Source organism: Haliaeetus leucocephalus, unplaced genomic scaffold (genome assembly GCF_000737465.1).
Source record: "Haliaeetus leucocephalus isolate CR32 unplaced genomic scaffold, Haliaeetus_leucocephalus-4.0 Scaffold0, whole genome shotgun sequence".
NCBI classification, from domain to species: Eukaryota; Metazoa; Chordata; class Aves; order Accipitriformes; family Accipitridae; genus Haliaeetus; species Haliaeetus leucocephalus.
Window position 1 is genome coordinate 3,473,953 of NW_010972436.1, and position 19,125 is coordinate 3,493,077.

The window sequence follows — 19,125 nt, forward strand, 5'->3', positions numbered from 1 at the left end:
GGGCGGGAAGCCCAACTATTGTCAATTTGTTACAAATGCAATCTGCTGCAAATGCAGAAATCTCTGCAGAGTTTCTGTTGAGTGTTTTGAGACGCTTAGGCCTCATTTTTCAACCAGCAGTCACACTGATGACTACAAACAAACTTTGAACTCCCATGTCATGCTCTAGAACCAGGTAGGTGCTGTGACCTCACTGTAAAGCTTAGGTAATGTTTATGCCTCAGAAGTTTATGACCGAGTTCTGGTACTTCTTCCTAGAAAGTGAGTATTTAGGAGGCAATAAATGCCATATGGCTAAACCAGGTGTGTCTGTAACACCACCCTAGATTTACTTCTACACTTCTGATTTGTGTTGTGTAATAGTATTTTCACAAGATAAAACGAGTATTGGATATGCCTCTTACTAGATCGAGAGAGCTGTTGGGATGCTTATCACAAAAAGGTAGGCATTTGATAATGCTTAGGTCTTCTGTCCTGTTCTTTGACAGACTAACAGCTCGCTCTTGGCTATGAACTGAGAGGGGTTAGACTGAAGGCCATCCAGCTCAGTGTGCTGCTTCTGAAAAAGTGAAGTGATGGATGTTTATGGAAGGAGCGAGGGGAAAGAGCATGCCTTCTTTTAGCATGTCTCTGGCAAACAGTGCCTTAAGGCACATCCTGAAACTACTTAAAAAATCTGCTGGAAGGTAAAGCAGAAGGCTTAAATGTCTGTTTTCAGCTGCAGTAAAATTTGCTGCTTTGCCTTGACATTTCAACTGTCAGTCCGGAGTTACTTTTTATTTAGTAGGCTGGAAATAGAAGCTGGGCACCAATACTTCTGCAGTTGCCACCAGCTACCTGCTACTTCTTTTTTAGCCTGCGATTATGTTATGGTCATGTCCATACTACATGTCAATGAGCTGTGTTGCAAGACAGCCCATAGAACTGCCATGCTGAAGTTTCTGTCCTTCCTGTAAACAGTTGTAGCCAGGCTTCTTCACTGTGCTTTCTATTCCATATACATAAGCAACTGTGCCTGTTTAAAAGCTTTGGGGCAGTTCTTCATATCTGCTATGTCACAGTCTATATAAGAATCGTAGTTATGGTATTTTGGCCTGAAGCTATGTGGTATATTAACTTATAAACTTATTCAAAATTGTGCATCACTTGGTAGGAAGTACTATAATTAGATGCATTTGTAAAATAAGACACACTGAGAACAACCCTGACTCTCTAAATGATGTCGTTTTAGTCAACTTTCTGTATTTGGCATTGGTACTTTTGATGTAGGTGGGGGAAAAAAAACTTCTTGACTCTCAGTGGGATGAAATGGAAACACACATTTCACCCAGTCTTGTTGAGAATTTATCATTAGCTTAACTTATAGAATAACATTAAAACAATTTACAAGTACAAACTAAAAAAAAGTGTCATTACTTAGGTATAAAGAACAGCTTTATGGTTTAATATAAAATGATACCTGTCGTCAAAGTAGCATTGTAATTCTCTCTTTTAAAATCTTAACATTACGTATGCCAAGCACACAATGAAACTGTTTGAGACAGAGCTTTATCTGTGAGTGTAGTTGGTGTCTCTCTTCTCTCCCTTTTTCCTCAAAAAGTTAGAAGGCACCCAAACACAAAAATCTTTAAAGTGCGTTGAAGAGGAGTTAACCAAAGGCATTCAGACAATTTTAGTGTGGCATTCTGACTAGCCATATAAATATTGATTAATGTTATAACTGGTTTGTTAGTTGAATTAATCTAGTAGGATCTTTATCACAAAGCTTATAATAGTTCTTTTCTGTTTGCCTTTTTCAGTCTTGGCCTCTCTTCTTTCATTTCAAAACTTAGGTTTGAGGTCTAAGACTGATTGTCCAGACTGGACACGGCTTTAATTCTCTTGTGCCCATGCTGCTGTGCAGCTGCTGTCTGTAGGAGATCTTTATTAGAGGTTGGAGCTGAGTGAATGTGTGGAGCTGAGGAGCTTTCATTCCCTTCTGCCCTGCGTACTCTTCTGGGTCAGTTGTCTGGGTAACAGTCCTGAAGCTCCATTGCCCAAAAAGCAAAGGCGGGAGTGAGAATAGAACTGCAGAATGGTGGCAGAAATGGCAGTGTTCTGGTCAGAGGCCTGGCTTCTGGTCTGAGGTCTTGTTTGTAGAGAAACATGTGTAAGGATCGGAGTATGCTCTTTCCTTTAAGTGCATGTGATCTCTCCTTTAAATGTGTGATCAAGTGGTATTTGTATTTGTTAGAGAATGATCTCAACTTTCCTATTATCGGTTAGGTTTACCACTCTGTGTAGTGGCCTCAATGCTTCCTTCACATCTCCATGTAATGCCTAGGTTGATTTCCATAGAAGTCATCTGAAAACACTATCTGGGGAAAAATTTGATAGTATTTACATTACAGCCATTCCTCAATTTTCCTTCTTTGATTTGCATATTGAAAGATAACTTACACGTTTGCCAAAGGTTGAATTTGTGTCTCAGGAGCATGCAGTGCCTCTTCCCGATTGCCAAGGGTGACATTAAGGAAGTGCATTTTTAAATTGAAAGAGTGCTTTTCAACATGTGAAGAGCACTTGCTCCAATGGTGTGTTCTGTCTGTAACTACTGACTATTGTGTTCATAGGCGATGGAGCACCTGCTGGTAACTATGGCTATACCAATAGTGGATACAGTGTTTATGAAGAAGAAAATGAGAGGTTAACAGAAAGTCTGCGTACAAAAGTCAGTGCCATTAAATCAGTAAGTATTTAATTATAGTGGTATCATCATGTTTATTGAATTAAATTATATGGACCAGTGAAGCAGTAGGCTTAGTTTTAAAGATAAATTTAATACTGTGGTGGGTTGATCCTAGATGGATGCCAGGTGCCCACCAAAGCCCTGCTATCACTACCCTCCTCAACTGGACAGGAGAGAGAAAATATAACAAAAACTCGTGGGTGGAGATAAGGACAGGGAGAGATCACTCACCAGTTAGCATCATGGGCAAAACAGACTCAACTTGGGGAAATTAGCTTAATTTATTAGCAGTCAAATTAGAGTAGGATAATGAGAAATAAAAACTAAATCTTAAAACACCTTCTGCCCACCTCTCCCTTCTTCCTGGGCACAACTTTACTCCCGATTTTCTCTACGTCCTCCCGTGCAGCAGCCAGGGGGATGGGGAATGGAGGTTGCAGTCCATTCATCACACGTTGTTTCTGCTGCTCCTTTGTCCTCAGGGGGAGGACTCCTCACTCTTCCCCTGCTCAGTGTGGGGCCCCTCCCACAGGAGACAGTCCTCCACGAACTTCTCCAATGTGAGTCCTTCCCACAGGCTGCAGTTCTTCACGAACTGCTCCAGCATGGGTCCCTTCCATGGGGTGCAGTCCTTCAGGAACAGACTGCTCCAGCGTGGGTCCCCTGCAGGGTCACAAGTCCTGCCAGCAAACCTGCTCCAGCGTGGGCTCCTCTGTCCACGGGCCCACAGTTCCTGCCAGGAGCCTGCTCCAGCACGGGGTTCCCACGGGGTCACAGCCTCCTTCGGGAACCCACCTGCTCCTGTGTGGGGTACTCCCCGGGCTGCAGGTGGATATCTGCTCCACCGTGGACCTCCACGGGCTGCAGGGGAATCTCTGCTCCGGCTCCTGAAGCACCTCCTCCCCCTCCTTCTTCACTGATCTTGGTGTCTGCAGGGTTGTTTCTCTTGCATATTCTCACTCCTCTCTCCGGATGCAATTGTGCAGGTTTTTCTCCCCTTCTTAAATCTGTTATCCCAGAGGCACTACCACTATCACTGATGGGCTCAGCCTTGGCCAGTGGTGGGTCTGTCTTGGAGCCGGCTGGCACTGGTGCTATCAGACACGGGAGAAGCTTCCAGCAGCTTCTTATAGAAGCCACCCCTGTAGCCCCCCCCCACCAAAACCTTGCCACACAAACCCAATACAAATACAAGAAAGAGTTATTGTCAGCCAAAATGCACAATCATTCATTTGTATAACTGATTTGTCCTTTTAATTATATTTTTAAGCTAAAGGTGTCCTTTTTTGCTAATCTTGGACAGCTGTGGTATTACGGCTTACTGTCCTACAGAATGAATTACTGTCCCTGCAGAAACTAGAAACTTTGAGTTTAGGTCAGTAAACTGTTTCATTTAAGAAAATGCACTATGTCTTTTTGGTGTTACCATTGTGGCTCATCAGTTTCTGCTGTATCTCCAGATAAATCTGTAATGTGAAAACAGCTCTTAGAAATAGTGTGTTAATATCCTCTGAAAGAGATGTTTGTTTTAATGATTCTGATTCCTTCCAGAGATTGAGGACTTATATCAAGCAAGTCTAACTGAAAGACAGCTCTATGATTAAAATTGCATGGGTGTATTTTTCTTAACAACTTAAGATTTTGTAAAATACATTCTTAGCAATAGGTGCTGTTTCTATATATGTAGTACAAGCCAATGAATTCTTAGGCCCAAACTCATTTGAAGTCCTATTGCTAATGCTACCGCTTAGAAGTTATTTGTTTAGCCTCAAATGGAATCTAAAACCTTAGGTTTAGAATAATAATTTAGAATAAGTTAAGGGGTAGAAAAAGCTTTGACCTTTGTTATATAATTTCATTTCTGGTCTCCTTCTCTGGCATGTTACACTTCAAAATCAGTGTGTCAGCAGTGCAGTTGATAGTGCCCCATGGAGTAGACTGTGTGCTCTTTCAAGCCTTTGCATCTTTTAGTGCAATGTAATAATTTTGGGGTATGGAATAGTCTTCAGATAATCTTCCTAGAAGCCTCATGTAAAATCAGATCCACTCTTGACTTGATTATAGATTGCAGTGAAATGTAGCAGTAAGAAATAACGAGATTTAGGTTGTGTCACAAAAAACACATGGGTTTTGGCTAATCCAAAGCATGGGGGCCTGGAGCACATTTCCCTCCCTTGTAGGAGTTCAGCTCAGGAGTTCAAGGTCAGTGTGCTGATACGCACTGTTACTAAGGAATAGCTGCTAAGAAGCCTCTGTGGGTTCTCCCCTGTTTCACTTTGGAGCTGCTTTTAAGCCCAGGCTCTCCTAAGGGTTATTGACAGAATACTGTGCATGTTGTTTTTTTGAAAATACCAGGTACTGTTTTCACATTTTAGCTGGGGAAATGCTAGTCATGTCATGCGTATTAGATTGGTTTCTCTAATCTATGTGTAGCTGATGACTTTTTGGTTTTTTTAATAGCTTTCCATTGAAATTGGAACAGAAGTTAAAAACCAAAATAAAATGTTATCAGAAATGGTAAGTATTTAGTCACTAACTTTCTTTAAATATGGGGCAGGATTAAGAAGTTAGTAATGTAAAGCATTCCTCCTTTTAGTATGAAAATTTGTATTAGAATGTTGACAGCTTATTGTTGATTGTTTGACTAATTCAGCAGCAATATTTCTGTTCAAAAAGATAGATGTGCAAATGCATTACTTCCAAGGCACAAGCAAGGTCTTTATACTTCAGATATGACTATGTTTTCAATTAGAAAATGTATAGTATTATGAAAAAGGCAGTTTTATATTGTATTTAAAAATAGAAGAGGGAAGCAAAAGATAGCGAAGTCAGAAATGCCTTTTTTGTTTATATTTTGCTTTGGCTTGGGGGGGAAAAAAGTATCTCTGGGTAGATGGGTGAAAGTTTTTCCTGGCTAATTTTCAGAAACTGCCTCTGAAATAATTTTAGTGTTGGAAAATTTGAAAAAACAGGAAAAACTACACTTAGCAAGCTTTAGGGGTTCTTTTCTCAGAGTAACATGGTTTTTGTTGTTTTGTGTGTTGGTTTTTTTTTAAATGTAGGATAACGATTTTGACTCTACGGGTGGACTTCTAGGTGCAACTATGGGCAGACTGAGAACACTCTCCAGAGGAAGCCAGACAAAGCTGTTATGCTACATGATGCTCTTTGCATTGTTTGTTTTTTTTGTAATATACTGGATTATTAAACTGAGGTGATGCATGTTACCTTCGGTTTAAATTCTGTAATTTCAACTATAAACCAGTCTTAATGAAGACATTGATCTAAAGTGGCATATTCTGTTGATAAAACACAGTGAAATTGTTGTAAATTGCATTAACTATTAATGCGATGTTATATATAGTTTTCTTAATGTATCAATTTCTCCCATCATCCCCTGTTTTGGGGGGATTATTTGTAAATATGCAGAAACTGCTATCATAGTAGGTTGCTTTTTTAGGGGAAAGTAGTTTTTTGAATTGATTTAAAAAAACAGAAAATAACAGTTGTTTGGATATGAAGTAATTACAGAATTACAAGGCTTTCTCTTTCATTCTGCTTTTCATTCTGGGCCATGCTCTAAATTAGAGCTCCAGTTCCAGGCATACAGTAATTTCTAGGTTGCAAAAGCATGAAGAATACTTGGATCTTCCTATATTGGTTTTATCTGTGGATTTTTAAAAGACTGGCCTGAAGCTAACAAATGTAATAGTGGTACCCCCAAAAATTATTTTTGTGGATAGGTCTTATAGTGCATGTGTTTAAGTAGCTTAAACTGTGTATTTTGGGGAGAAGAAGTTACTTAAAACTGGATTATTTTTTTTAATTTGTTATTTAAATGTGACAAATCATGCTTACACATCTGCTCTTTTAAGCAAATGCCTTTGGTCATTGGGATCAACCAATATGGACACAGTACAAATGTTTTCTTTATATTTAAAGTATCTAAAACTTAATGATTCCATTGAATCACTAAACTTTTAATATGTTTACTTCTCAATCTGTGATGATCCCTAAATTTACACTGCATGATGTCTGAAACATGAGGTCAGATATTTTGAATTTTATATTGAATTTATATTATGATTCACCTCTTGGAGGTGCTGTCATATTAAGGTTTTTAATTTGAAGACTTAGCTTTGGCTCACCAGATAGTTTCTAATAGTTGAAGCAATTACATTGCTGAGTTTAACGTTCAAAAAATTAAGTTTTCTAAATATTGGAGTTGTATCTACAATTTTTGAAAAACTTTTCTAGAAATACTGTGTAATGTGTTACCATTAATAACTAATTATGAACTGACAAATAAAGTGTCCTGTAGTATTATACATTCTTTTCTACTGTAGAATACCAGTGTATTTTTTGGAAATGGTGCTGCATTTAAAGGGCTCTACTTGTGTGGGGAGCACTATTAAAATAAGAAATGGAGGGGTATGCTACATTTCTTTCATGTTAGATTTCATATATAATGGAAATATGATGTGTAAATCACCTAATACAGAACACACAGAATGTGTAAAAGTAATTAAAGCTCAAATATATCTAGCCTATTTAATCTTTGCCTGTAACAAGGTCTACAATACTTCTACAAATAACATCTAAGTACTAACACCAGGATGATGCATTGTCTTTAGATGAGAATTGCTAGGCTTGTTAAACCAGTACAGCATTCCCAAAGCTGGTCAAGAGTATATAGCTTGCCATCCAAAATTGATGCATTTCTATAATTTTAATGAGACAGTGGAGTGCAAGGTACCTAACAAGTGAGATGATAATTACTGATATCTCCCCTGACAGTTGGATCATCTTTGAGAAGTACCTTTCTGGCTCTTAAACATTGTGTCTGTCCTGGTTTTGGCTGGGATAGAGTTAATTGTCTTCCTAGTAGCTGGTACAGTGCTATGTTTTGAGTTCAGTATGAGAAGAATGTTGGTAACACACTGATGTTTTCAGCTGTTGCTGAGTAAGTAATGTTTAGTCTAAAGTCAAGGATTTTTCAGCTTCTGATGCCCAGCCAGCGAGAAAGCTGGAGGGGCACAAGAAGTTGGGAGGGGACACAGCCAGGGCACCTGACCCAAACTGGCCAAAGGGGTATTCCATACCATGTGATGTCATGTCCAGTATATAAACTGGGGGGAGTGGGGACAGGGGGATCGCTTCTTGGGGACTAACTGGGTGTTGATCGGTGGGTGGTGAGCAATTGCACTGTGCATCATTTGTATATTCCAATTTTATTATTACTGCTGTCATTTTATTAGTGTCATCATTATTAGCTTCTTTTCTGTTCTATTAAACTGCTCTTATCTCAAAAATCTTTTCCTGATATTCTCCCCCATCCCACTGGGTGGGGGGGGAGTGAGTGAATGGCTGCATGGTGCTTAGTTGCTGGCTGGGATTAAACCATGTATCTGAACAATTTCTAGAGATTTATTTTTTTTTAGCAATTAATCTGTCATACCAATAAATGGAAAAGTTTTTAACTACCTACCTAATATAAAGTAGAAAAATGGGTAGATGCAGCTAGTTACATGGTCGTTACAGTTCCTGTCTTTGTTCTGAAGAATATGCTAGGATGCCTTAAGTAAGTCCTTACAGAGCACATATTGGTAAAAATCTGTTACCAGTCCTTCAGATCATGTATAAAACCAACAGGATTTTCATTTTAAATGTCAAACCAGATTAAAAAGTAATTAATGCAGAATAAGAACTAGGTCATCTTCCTTTTTCCCCCATTCCCCCCATTCTTCAGTGGTGTGGAGGAGTGAGGGGAAATGAATTGGGGGAAAAGATCTTAAGCCTATGTCTTCCTTTCTGTGTTTCTTCATTTAAGGGGGGGTTGTAAAATTTTTTTTGCTGTTGTCTAAATAGGGCAGGAAATGGGGATAAAGCTTAAGCACAAGGAATATATGAAGCCTCCAACCAACTGTCTACATCTGTATGTTTCTTAGAAAACACACAAGGGCTTTTTTAATTAAGTACTGAAACAGAGCCCCATTAGGCTCTTTTAACATGAATGTGTCTGAAATGTAACTGGAAGTTATGTAGTCAAAACTGTGACATTTCTGTATGGTTTTGTTATTTTACAGGATGTAGCACATTTCCCTTTCTTCAATTCCAGTAAAAGGTGATGTTCAGTTTAAAATGTGAACTGGAATCCTGCAAGTTTGCTTAGAATGGTTAAGGTGACTTTACATAAAGGTGAAACTGCTTTGAGAATACTTCACTCGGGGAAGGGGAATGGCAATTGGTGAGAACCATGCATTGCAGCCTTAGAATGTTCTTCAGCATCTGTGCTTGCTTTACTAGTCATTTTCTGTTAGAAGAGTATTACTCTGACAGGACTTAAAATTCACAAATAGCAAGGTTTCAGGGTGCCATTGTATGACCAGTGGATATGATAGGAAAATACTAGTAGCATTAATTGTATTTTTACAAAGTTGCGGTTAATAGCAGCTATGTAAGAATACTGCAATTGTTATTGTTTTTGCAATCTTTTGTCTGTAACTTTTACACAATATTTATATATTGTTTTTCTCAGTTTACTGTAACTTAGACTCTATCTAGCAAACATGCAGATCACTTCCAAGTGGAGGGAAATATCATCTTTTAACTGTCAAACTGTTAACCTTGCAGTATCATGGAGATTCCTTAGAAAATGCTTAATTGACATTCCATTTGATTAAAAGGAAAATTCCCCGGAAGTTTTTTTTTTTTTTTTTTTTTTTTGCAATAATACAGGCTGTCTCTTCTGGCTTAAATGGCTGTTTTAGGAAGAGTTAATTACACACATTTTTCGTATTAATGTGTTTATTTTTAACATTTTTCTTTAATTACACACAAAACATAATACCTTACTGCTGAAGTTCAGGCTTCCAAAAGCTTGAGATACAATTAAATAGTTGTTTGGAGAATTCTACAAATAAAAACCCCCACTCCCATCACCAAACATCCATGACAGTGTAGAACAAGTCAATGTGAACTTGGCAAAGAAGACAGAGCTCATTTTGATGAGTACTTGCTAAAAGTGTAAGATAGGGAAGGTACTTGTAATTGAGAGCAAAATCACTGGTCCAGTGTTTTAATATGGCAGGGAATAATTTGTGCCTTAATTATTGATCTTGAAAGCAAAGCTACACTGAAATAAGATTAAGCTACTAGTGAAATCATAGCTGTATCCATATGGAAGTTCTGCTTCTTAGCTCGCAGCTTAGATGCTCTAAAATGTAGATACACCTTGATTAAAGAAGACATTTTTGCTGGGTGCTTAGTGTGGATCACTAGACTCCCCAAAGCAGTAACTCACTGAAAAAATAATGGAAAAAAAATCTTGCAGGAGGCCACGTGATTTCAGACTGCTTTGTATCAACAGAAACTTGACATTGGAGAACACATAGAATGACAATGATTAAAGAACTTGACAAGCATTTCAATGGCAAAATTACTGTTACGTTTTCTACTTATTTTATCCTTGAAACGTACTGGCTGTTACTTTCAGTGTGCAGTACAAGCCACGCTCTTGCTTTCTTAATTTTCAAGGAAGAGTGGAAATGTGTCACTTGCTTGGAAGTGTTTCCATGTATTTGCATATGATGGAAAGCATGGTTTCATCTGTGCCACCTCCTATTGACATTAATCTCAAGTCTCTGTAGAAATACGAAGAGTAGATTTACACATTTGCATGCCATACTGATAGAACAAGTACAGAACTGTACATACCTATTTATGCATTTATTATGGAGCTGCTTTCATTATATTGAAACCCCTTGTTTACAGAAGTACATACATCGTGTGGACAAACCTGTTGTCAGCACCATAAATACCCTTTTGTGTACAGGGATGTTGCTAATTCAAAATCGAAAGGCTTAAGACACAATTTGGCACGTCCAATTTTCAGATTCTTTAAAAAATAACCTTAACTTGGTGTAGTGCTGTATTTTCATCTTGAAATAAGTTAAAACCTCTCCTAGCATACAACTGCCCCTGCTTAAGGCCAGCTAGAGCCCCTGCAGCTGAACTCCATACAGACTTCTGTTTAGGTCTTACCACTTTGGACTGGCATAGAAAGCATCACAGGCCCTTCCCAAGGTTTTCTGCTGGACTGCCTGCTCAAATTACCTGCACGTCACATACTAATGCCAGTTGTCTGCAGAACACCTCATGCACTGCCTCCTCCTGGTGAGATGGTCCGCAATACTTCCCACAACATCCCTGCTGTTCCTTTGCCAAAGCTGTAGGTGCCTAAGCCTGCGGTTGAATTTTAGGAGGGGAGGGAGCTTTCGGAGGGCCAGCAGCAAAAAGTGTTGCAGCATTTAACTTCCCCTAACTCCGTGGTAAAAAGAATATTAGTCAATCAGTACATGAAGTATTGGAGGATTATATGGAGAAGGTACAATTTTCATTCACGTTTTTTAACCAACAAGCATCCTGGTCTCCCTAATGGCTATGTGAGATCTGGCATAATCCATATTAGTATTATAGTATAGTATTATATAGTAGTATAGTATTACATAGTATACAAAGCTTCTCTGCTTTAAATGAATGGTTGCTCTAAGCATATTTACTTTTGATTTGATATTTCTAATCACACTCATTTAAAAACTGCCATTAATATCACTGAGTCATCCCTAACAGTATTGCCTAAGTTCCTTGTGCTAGCCACACTGCAAACTACTGCAACCTTAAGCAGTTTTCTTCAGAAATTTATTTACTCCTTTGGGGAGAAGAAAAAAAAACCCAAACCACTGAGACAGTTCTGCTAAACTACCTCTACTTAATTCAATAACCTGAAGATTCCCCATCTTCCTATGGGCCTTGTTGAAGGCGGCAGAGCTGGAACAATGGTAGATTACTTGGTCTTCGTGTTGTGGTGCTATCTGCTTTTTCGAGCTGCAGAAAGCCCCTGCCAATGCTTAGCATCTTGCATCTTCACAGCACTGTAGCAACAGTAAGTAATTAATCCTCAGAACTCCTCTGTGATGCTGATAAAAATTCTCCATTTGCAGCAGGAATCCTGGACACATCTGGCTTGTTTATATGAAGTTATAAATAGGCAGTGGTTTGGTGGTATGTGATAGACATGTCAGGCTATCACATATAAATATATGTTTTAAAAAACCAAAACACCTTTCGCGTATGTTTTGTGTGTGAGTGTGTGTGTGTGTTTTTACAAAATTGCTTGTGATTGTCATTTTGTCTCTATGGGTGAGGTAAGGAATATTTCCTACAGAATGTACAGGCAGGTGACTAATGCCAATCTCTCCTCTGGGGAGGCAGGACAGAAGGTTTCACCTAGTTTAAGAGGATTGAGATAACAAAGGACTCAAATGGTTTTAATCTAGCAGTCGCCTTCTGGGAAAGACACTTTCTTTCAGCCTAAGAAAACAAAACCACAGGACTAACTATCCTGCCAGGAACTCTGCGAGGAAGCTGGGGAAGATGACATAGTAAAGAAAGCTTGTGTATCAGCTATTTATTGTAAGTTTATGGTTTGATAGTTTATATTATATCAATAATGCATTATTAATACAGCATATAAATATTTTAATATATATAAATATTGGAATGTTATTGCTTTAGGTAGGCTACCCCTGGAATGCCTTTGATCTGGCATAGCAACACTTTGCTTTCTGATTTCTTCATCGCCTTGTTGCTGCCCCTGTGGCAGAGCAGCACGTCCTGCACTACCTGCAGCCCTGCTGAGGTGAGCACCAACCTGTGATGGCTTCGCCCTGACCAAGGACAGTGAGGAACCAGCCTGCAATGCACCATACAGTTATGTAAAGGTGTCATTTTGAGGGACCAAACTTCTAGCTGCTTGTTGAATGCTGTTTTCCTTAGGGAGTGGGAGTTTGCCCCATGAAAGAGATAAATCCTGACCATTGTGTTCTGCCCCTCCTAAAACACTCCCTACAAAGAGTTTCCTCTCATTCAGGAAATCCCATGCATCTGAAACATCCACTGTAGATTATAAGACTTATTCTACTCAACCAAATCAAGAGATGTAAATGTTAAAAAGCAATCCACTTTTTGATGGATTCAGAAAAACATAAATAATTTCAAAGCTGTTTTAAAAAACTGCGCTTACGAGGGAGGGTGAGGAGCCCTTCGCACCCATCCAACTCAATCCGAGTTATCAATAATTTCCTATTAGGCAGCAAAAGGAACAAAAAGGACCCTCCATGTTGTCAAATCAAGTTTCCCATCTCCATCATAAAACCTCCTTCAGAAGTGTATCGAGCACTGCTTCAAGGAGAAAAAACAAGGTCCCTTTAATCTTAGACTATCCTAATTTGAAGGCTGTCACATAACAAAGTTGTTCTAATGATTAGGAACCCTCTTATTTACAGCCTGAATGTGTTCCTGAGTAGTAAAATCCAGTATAGTCCTTCAGTTTAATGTTCCTCTTTTGGCTGGTGTTGATCCCTCCGCATCCAGAGCACCATTCAGCCCTTGATTTTGCACAAGCAAAGCCATGTCCATCACCCTGCCTGTAAATCTTTTGGTCCCAGTTATCCTGAAAATCAGGGCTGAGTCCTTGCTCCAGTCCGAGCTCTCCCTTGCATGCGATTTCACTAGCCACAAAGTAGGGACATTTACCTACCTCACAGCATGAGGAAAGCTTTTGACCTTGTAACGTGCTATACAGGCGCTAAGGCTGGAGCTAATGGCATGCTACATCTGTCTGTAGCCTCAAGCTGATACAATGTGATGGTCTTTGCAGCTGTGCATCCCACCACCATTTACTACCTGCAGCCGAGAAGCTGTGCCTGCTCAGGGAGCCACTCTACGCTACACTTTTCTCTTGAAAGCCATATGGCATTGGGATCTAGAAAGCCCTTTCTTTTCACAAACACCCTGAGAGGAACCAGCTGCACTATCTATCTTCAATACAGATGTCTTCACATAACTTTGAAGTCCTGAGAAAATAAACTAAGTCATTTTCTTTCCCTTTTCCAGCAGTGGTCAGTGCTGGTCAGACGTGGGGAAGAACGCAAGTTTTGGTGACTCTGGTTTTCCCTAACAGCCTGGCTTCATGGCAGTGGTCCCTCAAAGATGCTGCTCCCTGCTTCCCTGGTTAGGAGGCTATTGGTAAATCCTTCCGAAGGTTTACGTGGCTCGGAGTATCACTGCTTCCCAGAAGGCCATTTACACGCTGCTTCCTTTCAGCACAAATTGCACTTGGTTACAAAACATTTACCCCTTTTTCTCACACTTACTATTTTGAAGTTTTATTACGGGCAAGATTTTTCTCCACAAAATATATTGATGCACCCTCAAGTTTAATATTTTGTGACTTCTTCCATCTTCAGACTCAGCTAGAGCGCTTATAGGCTGTACAAATTAAGCAGCATCTAAAGGAGCCTCTGATCTAGAGGGAGAAGTTTGAGCTGATACCACCCAGTGTGTCAGGCCTCTGGCCAGGCTGGCACAGCCCAGGCACCATCAGCCGTGCCTGCCCGTTCCCATGGCGCTGCCCGTTTCCCCTAAGGGGCATTTTGAAGGGACAGCTGCGCAGGAGTGGGCATCACCCTGCCCTGCTCTGGAGCACAGCTCCACTTTAAAGTCATCACTGTACAGTTACCTACTTTGATTTGCCATATTAGAGCTAGACATCATGTGCTTCATCTCCTAAATTCCCTTTCGAGGTACTCATAAAAGTCAACCAAAGACAGGCATCTGTCTCAAAACCTCTGCAGAAAAAGTTTGAAACTGCGGATTTGCTTTCACAGATGACTGAGGAATCGTTATTAAGTCTTGTCCCAACAGTTAGCTACTGACTTCAAAGCAAATTGTTTTTGTCAGCAGAAATTGATAGGTTTCGCTTCGTACAACCATAAATTGTGATTATGACAAAGACTGATAAAAAAACCCCAATTGTCTAGACTCATTCTAGTTTAGACAAGCTTTGTGAAGAATGAAAGAATACAAAAAATGAAATAAAGAATGAACCCAAATAAAATATTTCAACTGACTTTTTAAACATGTGAGGAATACAAAAATAATTTAGAAGGAAATGCATTACTTATTAAAAAAAAATCCACTTAAAACTATATAGAAGTTTGATTTTTAACTATCCTGAATTACAAATAAAACTTCATATTGCAGTATCTAGGTGACAGTTGAGGGAAAAAAAAGAAATGTTTTTCTTATGCAGCTATGTGCATTTGCAATGCTATTTACGCTTTTATCTATTTCACATGAGCAGTCAATCAATATTTTTAGTACTGCTTTCTCAAGTCTTTCACAATGCAGCAAGTAAAGAAATGGTAGCATTCTCCGCATCACACCCCACAAGAGTAAAACTTGTAAGAACTGGCAGCAGTTAGGCACAGTGGTTAGTACTTAGAAACAATCTTAAAATAAAAAAAAAAAACACCAAATTTTTTAAGAAGGCCAGACAAATTCTTCCTATAACAACTGAAGTGTACATAATTACTATTAAAATACATAGATCACCACCCAAATTTTTTTAAAACTCACGAAGTCTAAAAAATTGCAATATACTGCCACAAAAAGTTTTCCTCCCTGTGATCTCTCACAACCTGGGGTTTTCATGTAGATTTGTTCAATAATTGGTTTCTCTTAAGTCATGATGTCTTTGAAGCATTTCATACAGGGGAGAGAAAAATAAACAAACACAACTCCAGTCTGGCGCTCTCCTGCTCCAGAATCCTACTAGTCAGGTAGAGTCTAGAAAGTTCTATTATTTTTTATATTGACATGTATTTTTTCTATTAAACCCTTTGATATTTGGGCTCAAAACTCTTTTCCAAACCCTTTCTCCTCAGAATCCCTACAACTGAAAATGAGACATTTGCATATATAAAACCAGCCCAGTGTAGGCACCTACATGGTGAAACAGCTATCTTTATGCCTTCTAGAGAATACTGCACTTTAGAAAAGTCAGTTGTTATTACAGATTAACAGATTCTGACTTGAACCTGTAATTGTTTATTTAGGTAATACTATTCTTCTCTCTTTCTGGAGCTTATGGTTACTCAATGATGGAAATTTCACTGATTCATAGAAAAATTTTAGAGTATGAATATCATACCACCTTTAGCCTCATTTATATCAGTGTTTGTTTTAGAGGCAGAAAGATATGTTCCTTTAGCCAGCTGACACAGTTAATACCACTAGGAAATACTCTGGATTTCTTCTCAGGAAAAATATGACTGTGCTGGTGTACTTAGAAACCACTCTGGAATTCACATAGAAAAGCCCTGCCCACAGTTAGCAATAATATACTGGGCTAGGAAATCTAAAGACAAATTAAAGCTATATAAAAGCACATGCACATTAATCTGTACACATTACTACACTGACAGTAAGCGCTTCAAGACAAGGATTCATTTTATTCAGAGTGCCTACTGCCGTAGCTTTTAGCATCTGCATCACCATGGACCATTAGCTGCTAATAAAGACACTGTGAAAAAAATAACTAATAAAAACCATTATATTGACAGCTGGCTTAAAGCCACCACCATGTAGCTGTCTGTACCTTCACCAGAAAATTTCAGGAATCCACAAAGCAAAAAAGACTGAGGATCTTTCTGACCTACCACAATGGCATTCTTTTTAATAGCAGTTTATGAACAATAGAAAAAGTAATTCAATCTACTAAAAAGAAACAAGCTTTTTACAGATTTTTTTTCAAGTGTTTTGCTCTCACTTTATACAGAAACATTTACGAAAACTTTCAACTAACTGAACCACTAGCTGATTTTGCTAACCTTTGATTAGTTATCATATATATAAGGGCTGAACTGAAATCTGTTACTGCAAGAAAATGCTAGTTCCATTTTGGTCCTTCTACAGAATATAAGACACCGAGGCCAGAATTTTCCTAACAGCTGCCAAGAAAACTGTTCGCTTAGAGAGAATTTTGCTCTAAGTAGATATATGGTAAAATTTGAAGGGACTTCAATTCATTTGCAAAAAGGCCTCTGTACCATTTTAATGATCTAACAACTTGCTGGAAGCAGCTACATCTCTCATACGCATAACTCACACGGTACCTGGTGTGACTAATCAGGTGGAGACTGCTATCAGAAAAGACTACTGCAGGAGCCTAATGGTGAACTCCAGTTTCACACATATATTTGGGGAAAAAGATAAAGCTGATTTTCATTGGTTTTGGAAGAAGTCTTCTGTTTTGTTTTAGTTCTGTTCTTGTAATCAAGACTACAAGCAAACAAAGAGCAAAGCGAAAAATAATCACTTGTTGGTAGGCTTCCCCTTTTTTCCCTTGTCCTATTGTCTGGCAGGTACCAGAGGACCATCAGGGAAAACATGGAGTTTACTTATTTCACCTGACATTCAAGCTAAGCTGTGAGTAGTTCAAACTACACAATGCAAAGCCACGATTTGGCAAAGGAATAGTCAGCCTACGTCCTTACACTCACACGTCACCCCAAAGTCAATGGGACTGTGGATGCCCTTGCATCCACAATGTACATCAGTGACACGCCATTCAGTGGAATAAAACCATTCATGCCAGCTAGAAGCCAGTGCCCTTTTCAAGTGGGTGATCTTTCAGCAGGACATTTAAGAGGCCGAATTTCAGTAAAGCCATTTCCTATTTTCACCACTTGCTTACCTGTAAAACCTGCTCACCAGAACCTCGCTGGTGAATCCCATTCCTCCCCAAAACTGGAGACAGCTATCAGTCACTTCACGGGCCAGACGACCTGCCTTTAACTTAGCCATGGAAGCAAATTTTGTCACATCATTGCCTTCCACATAGAGAGCTAAAAAAAAAAAGAAATAAAAAAGCACACTTATACACACACAGTCACTGATCACATCCTGCCACTCTGGCAATCACCTCCCCATGTTCCTTTAGCCTGACAACGTTCTTTGCATAAAGAGAAGCACATCTGGGAAGGCAGATGTGGGAGCTCACCCACAGTGCGGTACAGCAGCGAGCGAAGGAGCTCCACTTCAGTTGCCAGCTCGGCCAGGCGGAAATGCACAGCTTGGTTGTGCAGGACGGACTGGTCAAACACCTTCCGCTGGCGAGTGTAGTCAATAGTTTCTTGTATTATAGTTTCCAGCGGTGTCAGGACTTGAAGAAGCAAAGCACAGAACAAGACATAATTTTAGCCAGATCTGTTGTTTTTCTTCTTGTCGAAAAAGATGTTTTTTCACATTGTACAGACAATACATTTGGTTTTCTAAAGTAAATTATTCCATATGCTCGGTTTGGGTGCAGTTTCAATTCTGAAAAATGCCTAGTATTTCCTTGTACCTTGAAGACCTCTTTATCCCTATTTCACCTGAGCCCCAACTACCAAAACTCAGAGGAGAATGAAGAGGGGCGGAGAGGAGGGAAGGAAAGTCATAGAATGCATTATGTAATGATGAGTATGTAAACTCAGGGCCCTACAAAAAGCTTGTGGCAACTCCTGCTTTCCATGCTGCCTGTTTCCTGAAGGTCTGTTACAATCCCAAAAGAAAATCTGAACGCAGACAGTATGCTCACTGCAAAATGCTGTAGAAATTCAAATTCAAGGAAGCGTTCAAGGAGAAGGCAGAAACATATTCAGAGATCAAGGAACACCAACAGATTGCTTATTACATCTGCATTCTGTGATCAGATCCCAGCACAGAAAGGAAGGGAAAAACATTAAGATTCACAGCCACTTTTAGTAAATGCTAAACAGTGTTTCTAATGGAAACAATCAAAATAGGATACTGCTGGAAGACGGGTGAGAAAGATGGCAGACACTGCTTTAAAGCAAGAGGAATAGTTCGCTGCTACTTTTTAAGCAAACTTAGAGATACCCTGTTTTAAACAAGAAGAAAAGGGAAAAGTTTCGTTGCCAAGGCAAACCAGCCTTGAAGTGAAGGGCTAGGCTACCAGTCTCTTGCAGCTCAGCTAGGATAATAGCAGGTGCTGAATTTGTGGAGAATTTCATTTGGCAAATGTGGGCCCATGCCACTATGGCAAGCAGTAGGGAGAGGGAGAGAGTTCACAAATCTATCTGTATGAGAAGGGTCACATTTTCTCTTTTCAAAATATGCATAACCACATCCATTCACTTTTAGAATCTAAATGACAAAACTCTGAATCTGAAATGCAAAATACAACCAAGCCCTGGACTACTACAAAATCCCTTTTCCCACCTGCCAGTTACTCGCATGACAGTGCCTTACAGGAGCCTGGTGTGCTGCCATATTCCTTTTTGCATCACTTTCAAGATCACCTCTATTTAAACGTCATCCCTATACTGCTCTCATATGCACTCTACATCCAACCAATTGCCCCCTGCCATGATCATTGACCAGTTCTTCTGCAGAGCACTCTTTTTCACATGCTGTCCCCACATTCCATAATGTGATCAACTTTTCTCATTCCTTAAATATTTTCCCCTCCTTTCTCAAACACTAGCCTC

At 39.4% G+C, this 19,125-nt stretch overlaps 2 protein-coding genes across 2 annotated transcripts in view; one reads left to right on the forward strand and one right to left on the reverse strand.

Moving 5' to 3' along the window:
* Nucleotides 1-209: 209 nt before the first annotated feature.
* On the forward strand, nucleotides 210-6,542 carry BET1 (Bet1 golgi vesicular membrane trafficking protein). Its single transcript, XM_010562470.1, has 4 exons — nucleotides 210-261; nucleotides 2,613-2,728; nucleotides 5,189-5,245; nucleotides 5,791-6,542. The coding sequence occupies exons 1-4, from the start codon at nucleotides 210-212 to the stop codon at nucleotides 5,944-5,946; spliced, it is 381 nt and encodes a 126-aa protein (XP_010560772.1). The 3' UTR covers nucleotides 5,947-6,542.
* A 3,738-nt stretch (nucleotides 6,543-10,280) lies between these two features.
* LOC104828650 (probable acyl-CoA dehydrogenase 6) overlaps nucleotides 10,281-19,125 on the reverse strand; it is a 78,159-nt gene continuing 69,314 nt past the window's right edge. Inside the window, exons 7-9 of the mRNA XM_010562486.1 lie at nucleotides 17,634-17,795; nucleotides 17,328-17,478; nucleotides 10,281-10,371 (exon numbers count right to left, since the gene is read on the reverse strand). Coding sequence (XP_010560788.1) covers nucleotides 10,281-10,371; nucleotides 17,328-17,478; nucleotides 17,634-17,795 — 404 coding nt within the window. The remainder of the gene's footprint in view (nucleotides 10,372-17,327; nucleotides 17,479-17,633; nucleotides 17,796-19,125) is intronic.

Coding starts and splice junctions, on each gene's coding strand:
- BET1 (XM_010562470.1), top strand. CDS start 210: ATGTTTATGCCTCAGAAGTTTATGACCGAGTTCTGGTACTTCTTCCTA. Junction 262..2,612: donor CTGGTACTTCTTCCTAGAAA/GTGAGTATTTAG, acceptor TTGTGTTCATAG/GCGATGGAGCACCTGCTGGT. Junction 2,729..5,188: donor AAGTCAGTGCCATTAAATCA/GTAAGTATTTAA, acceptor TTTTTTTAATAG/CTTTCCATTGAAATTGGAAC.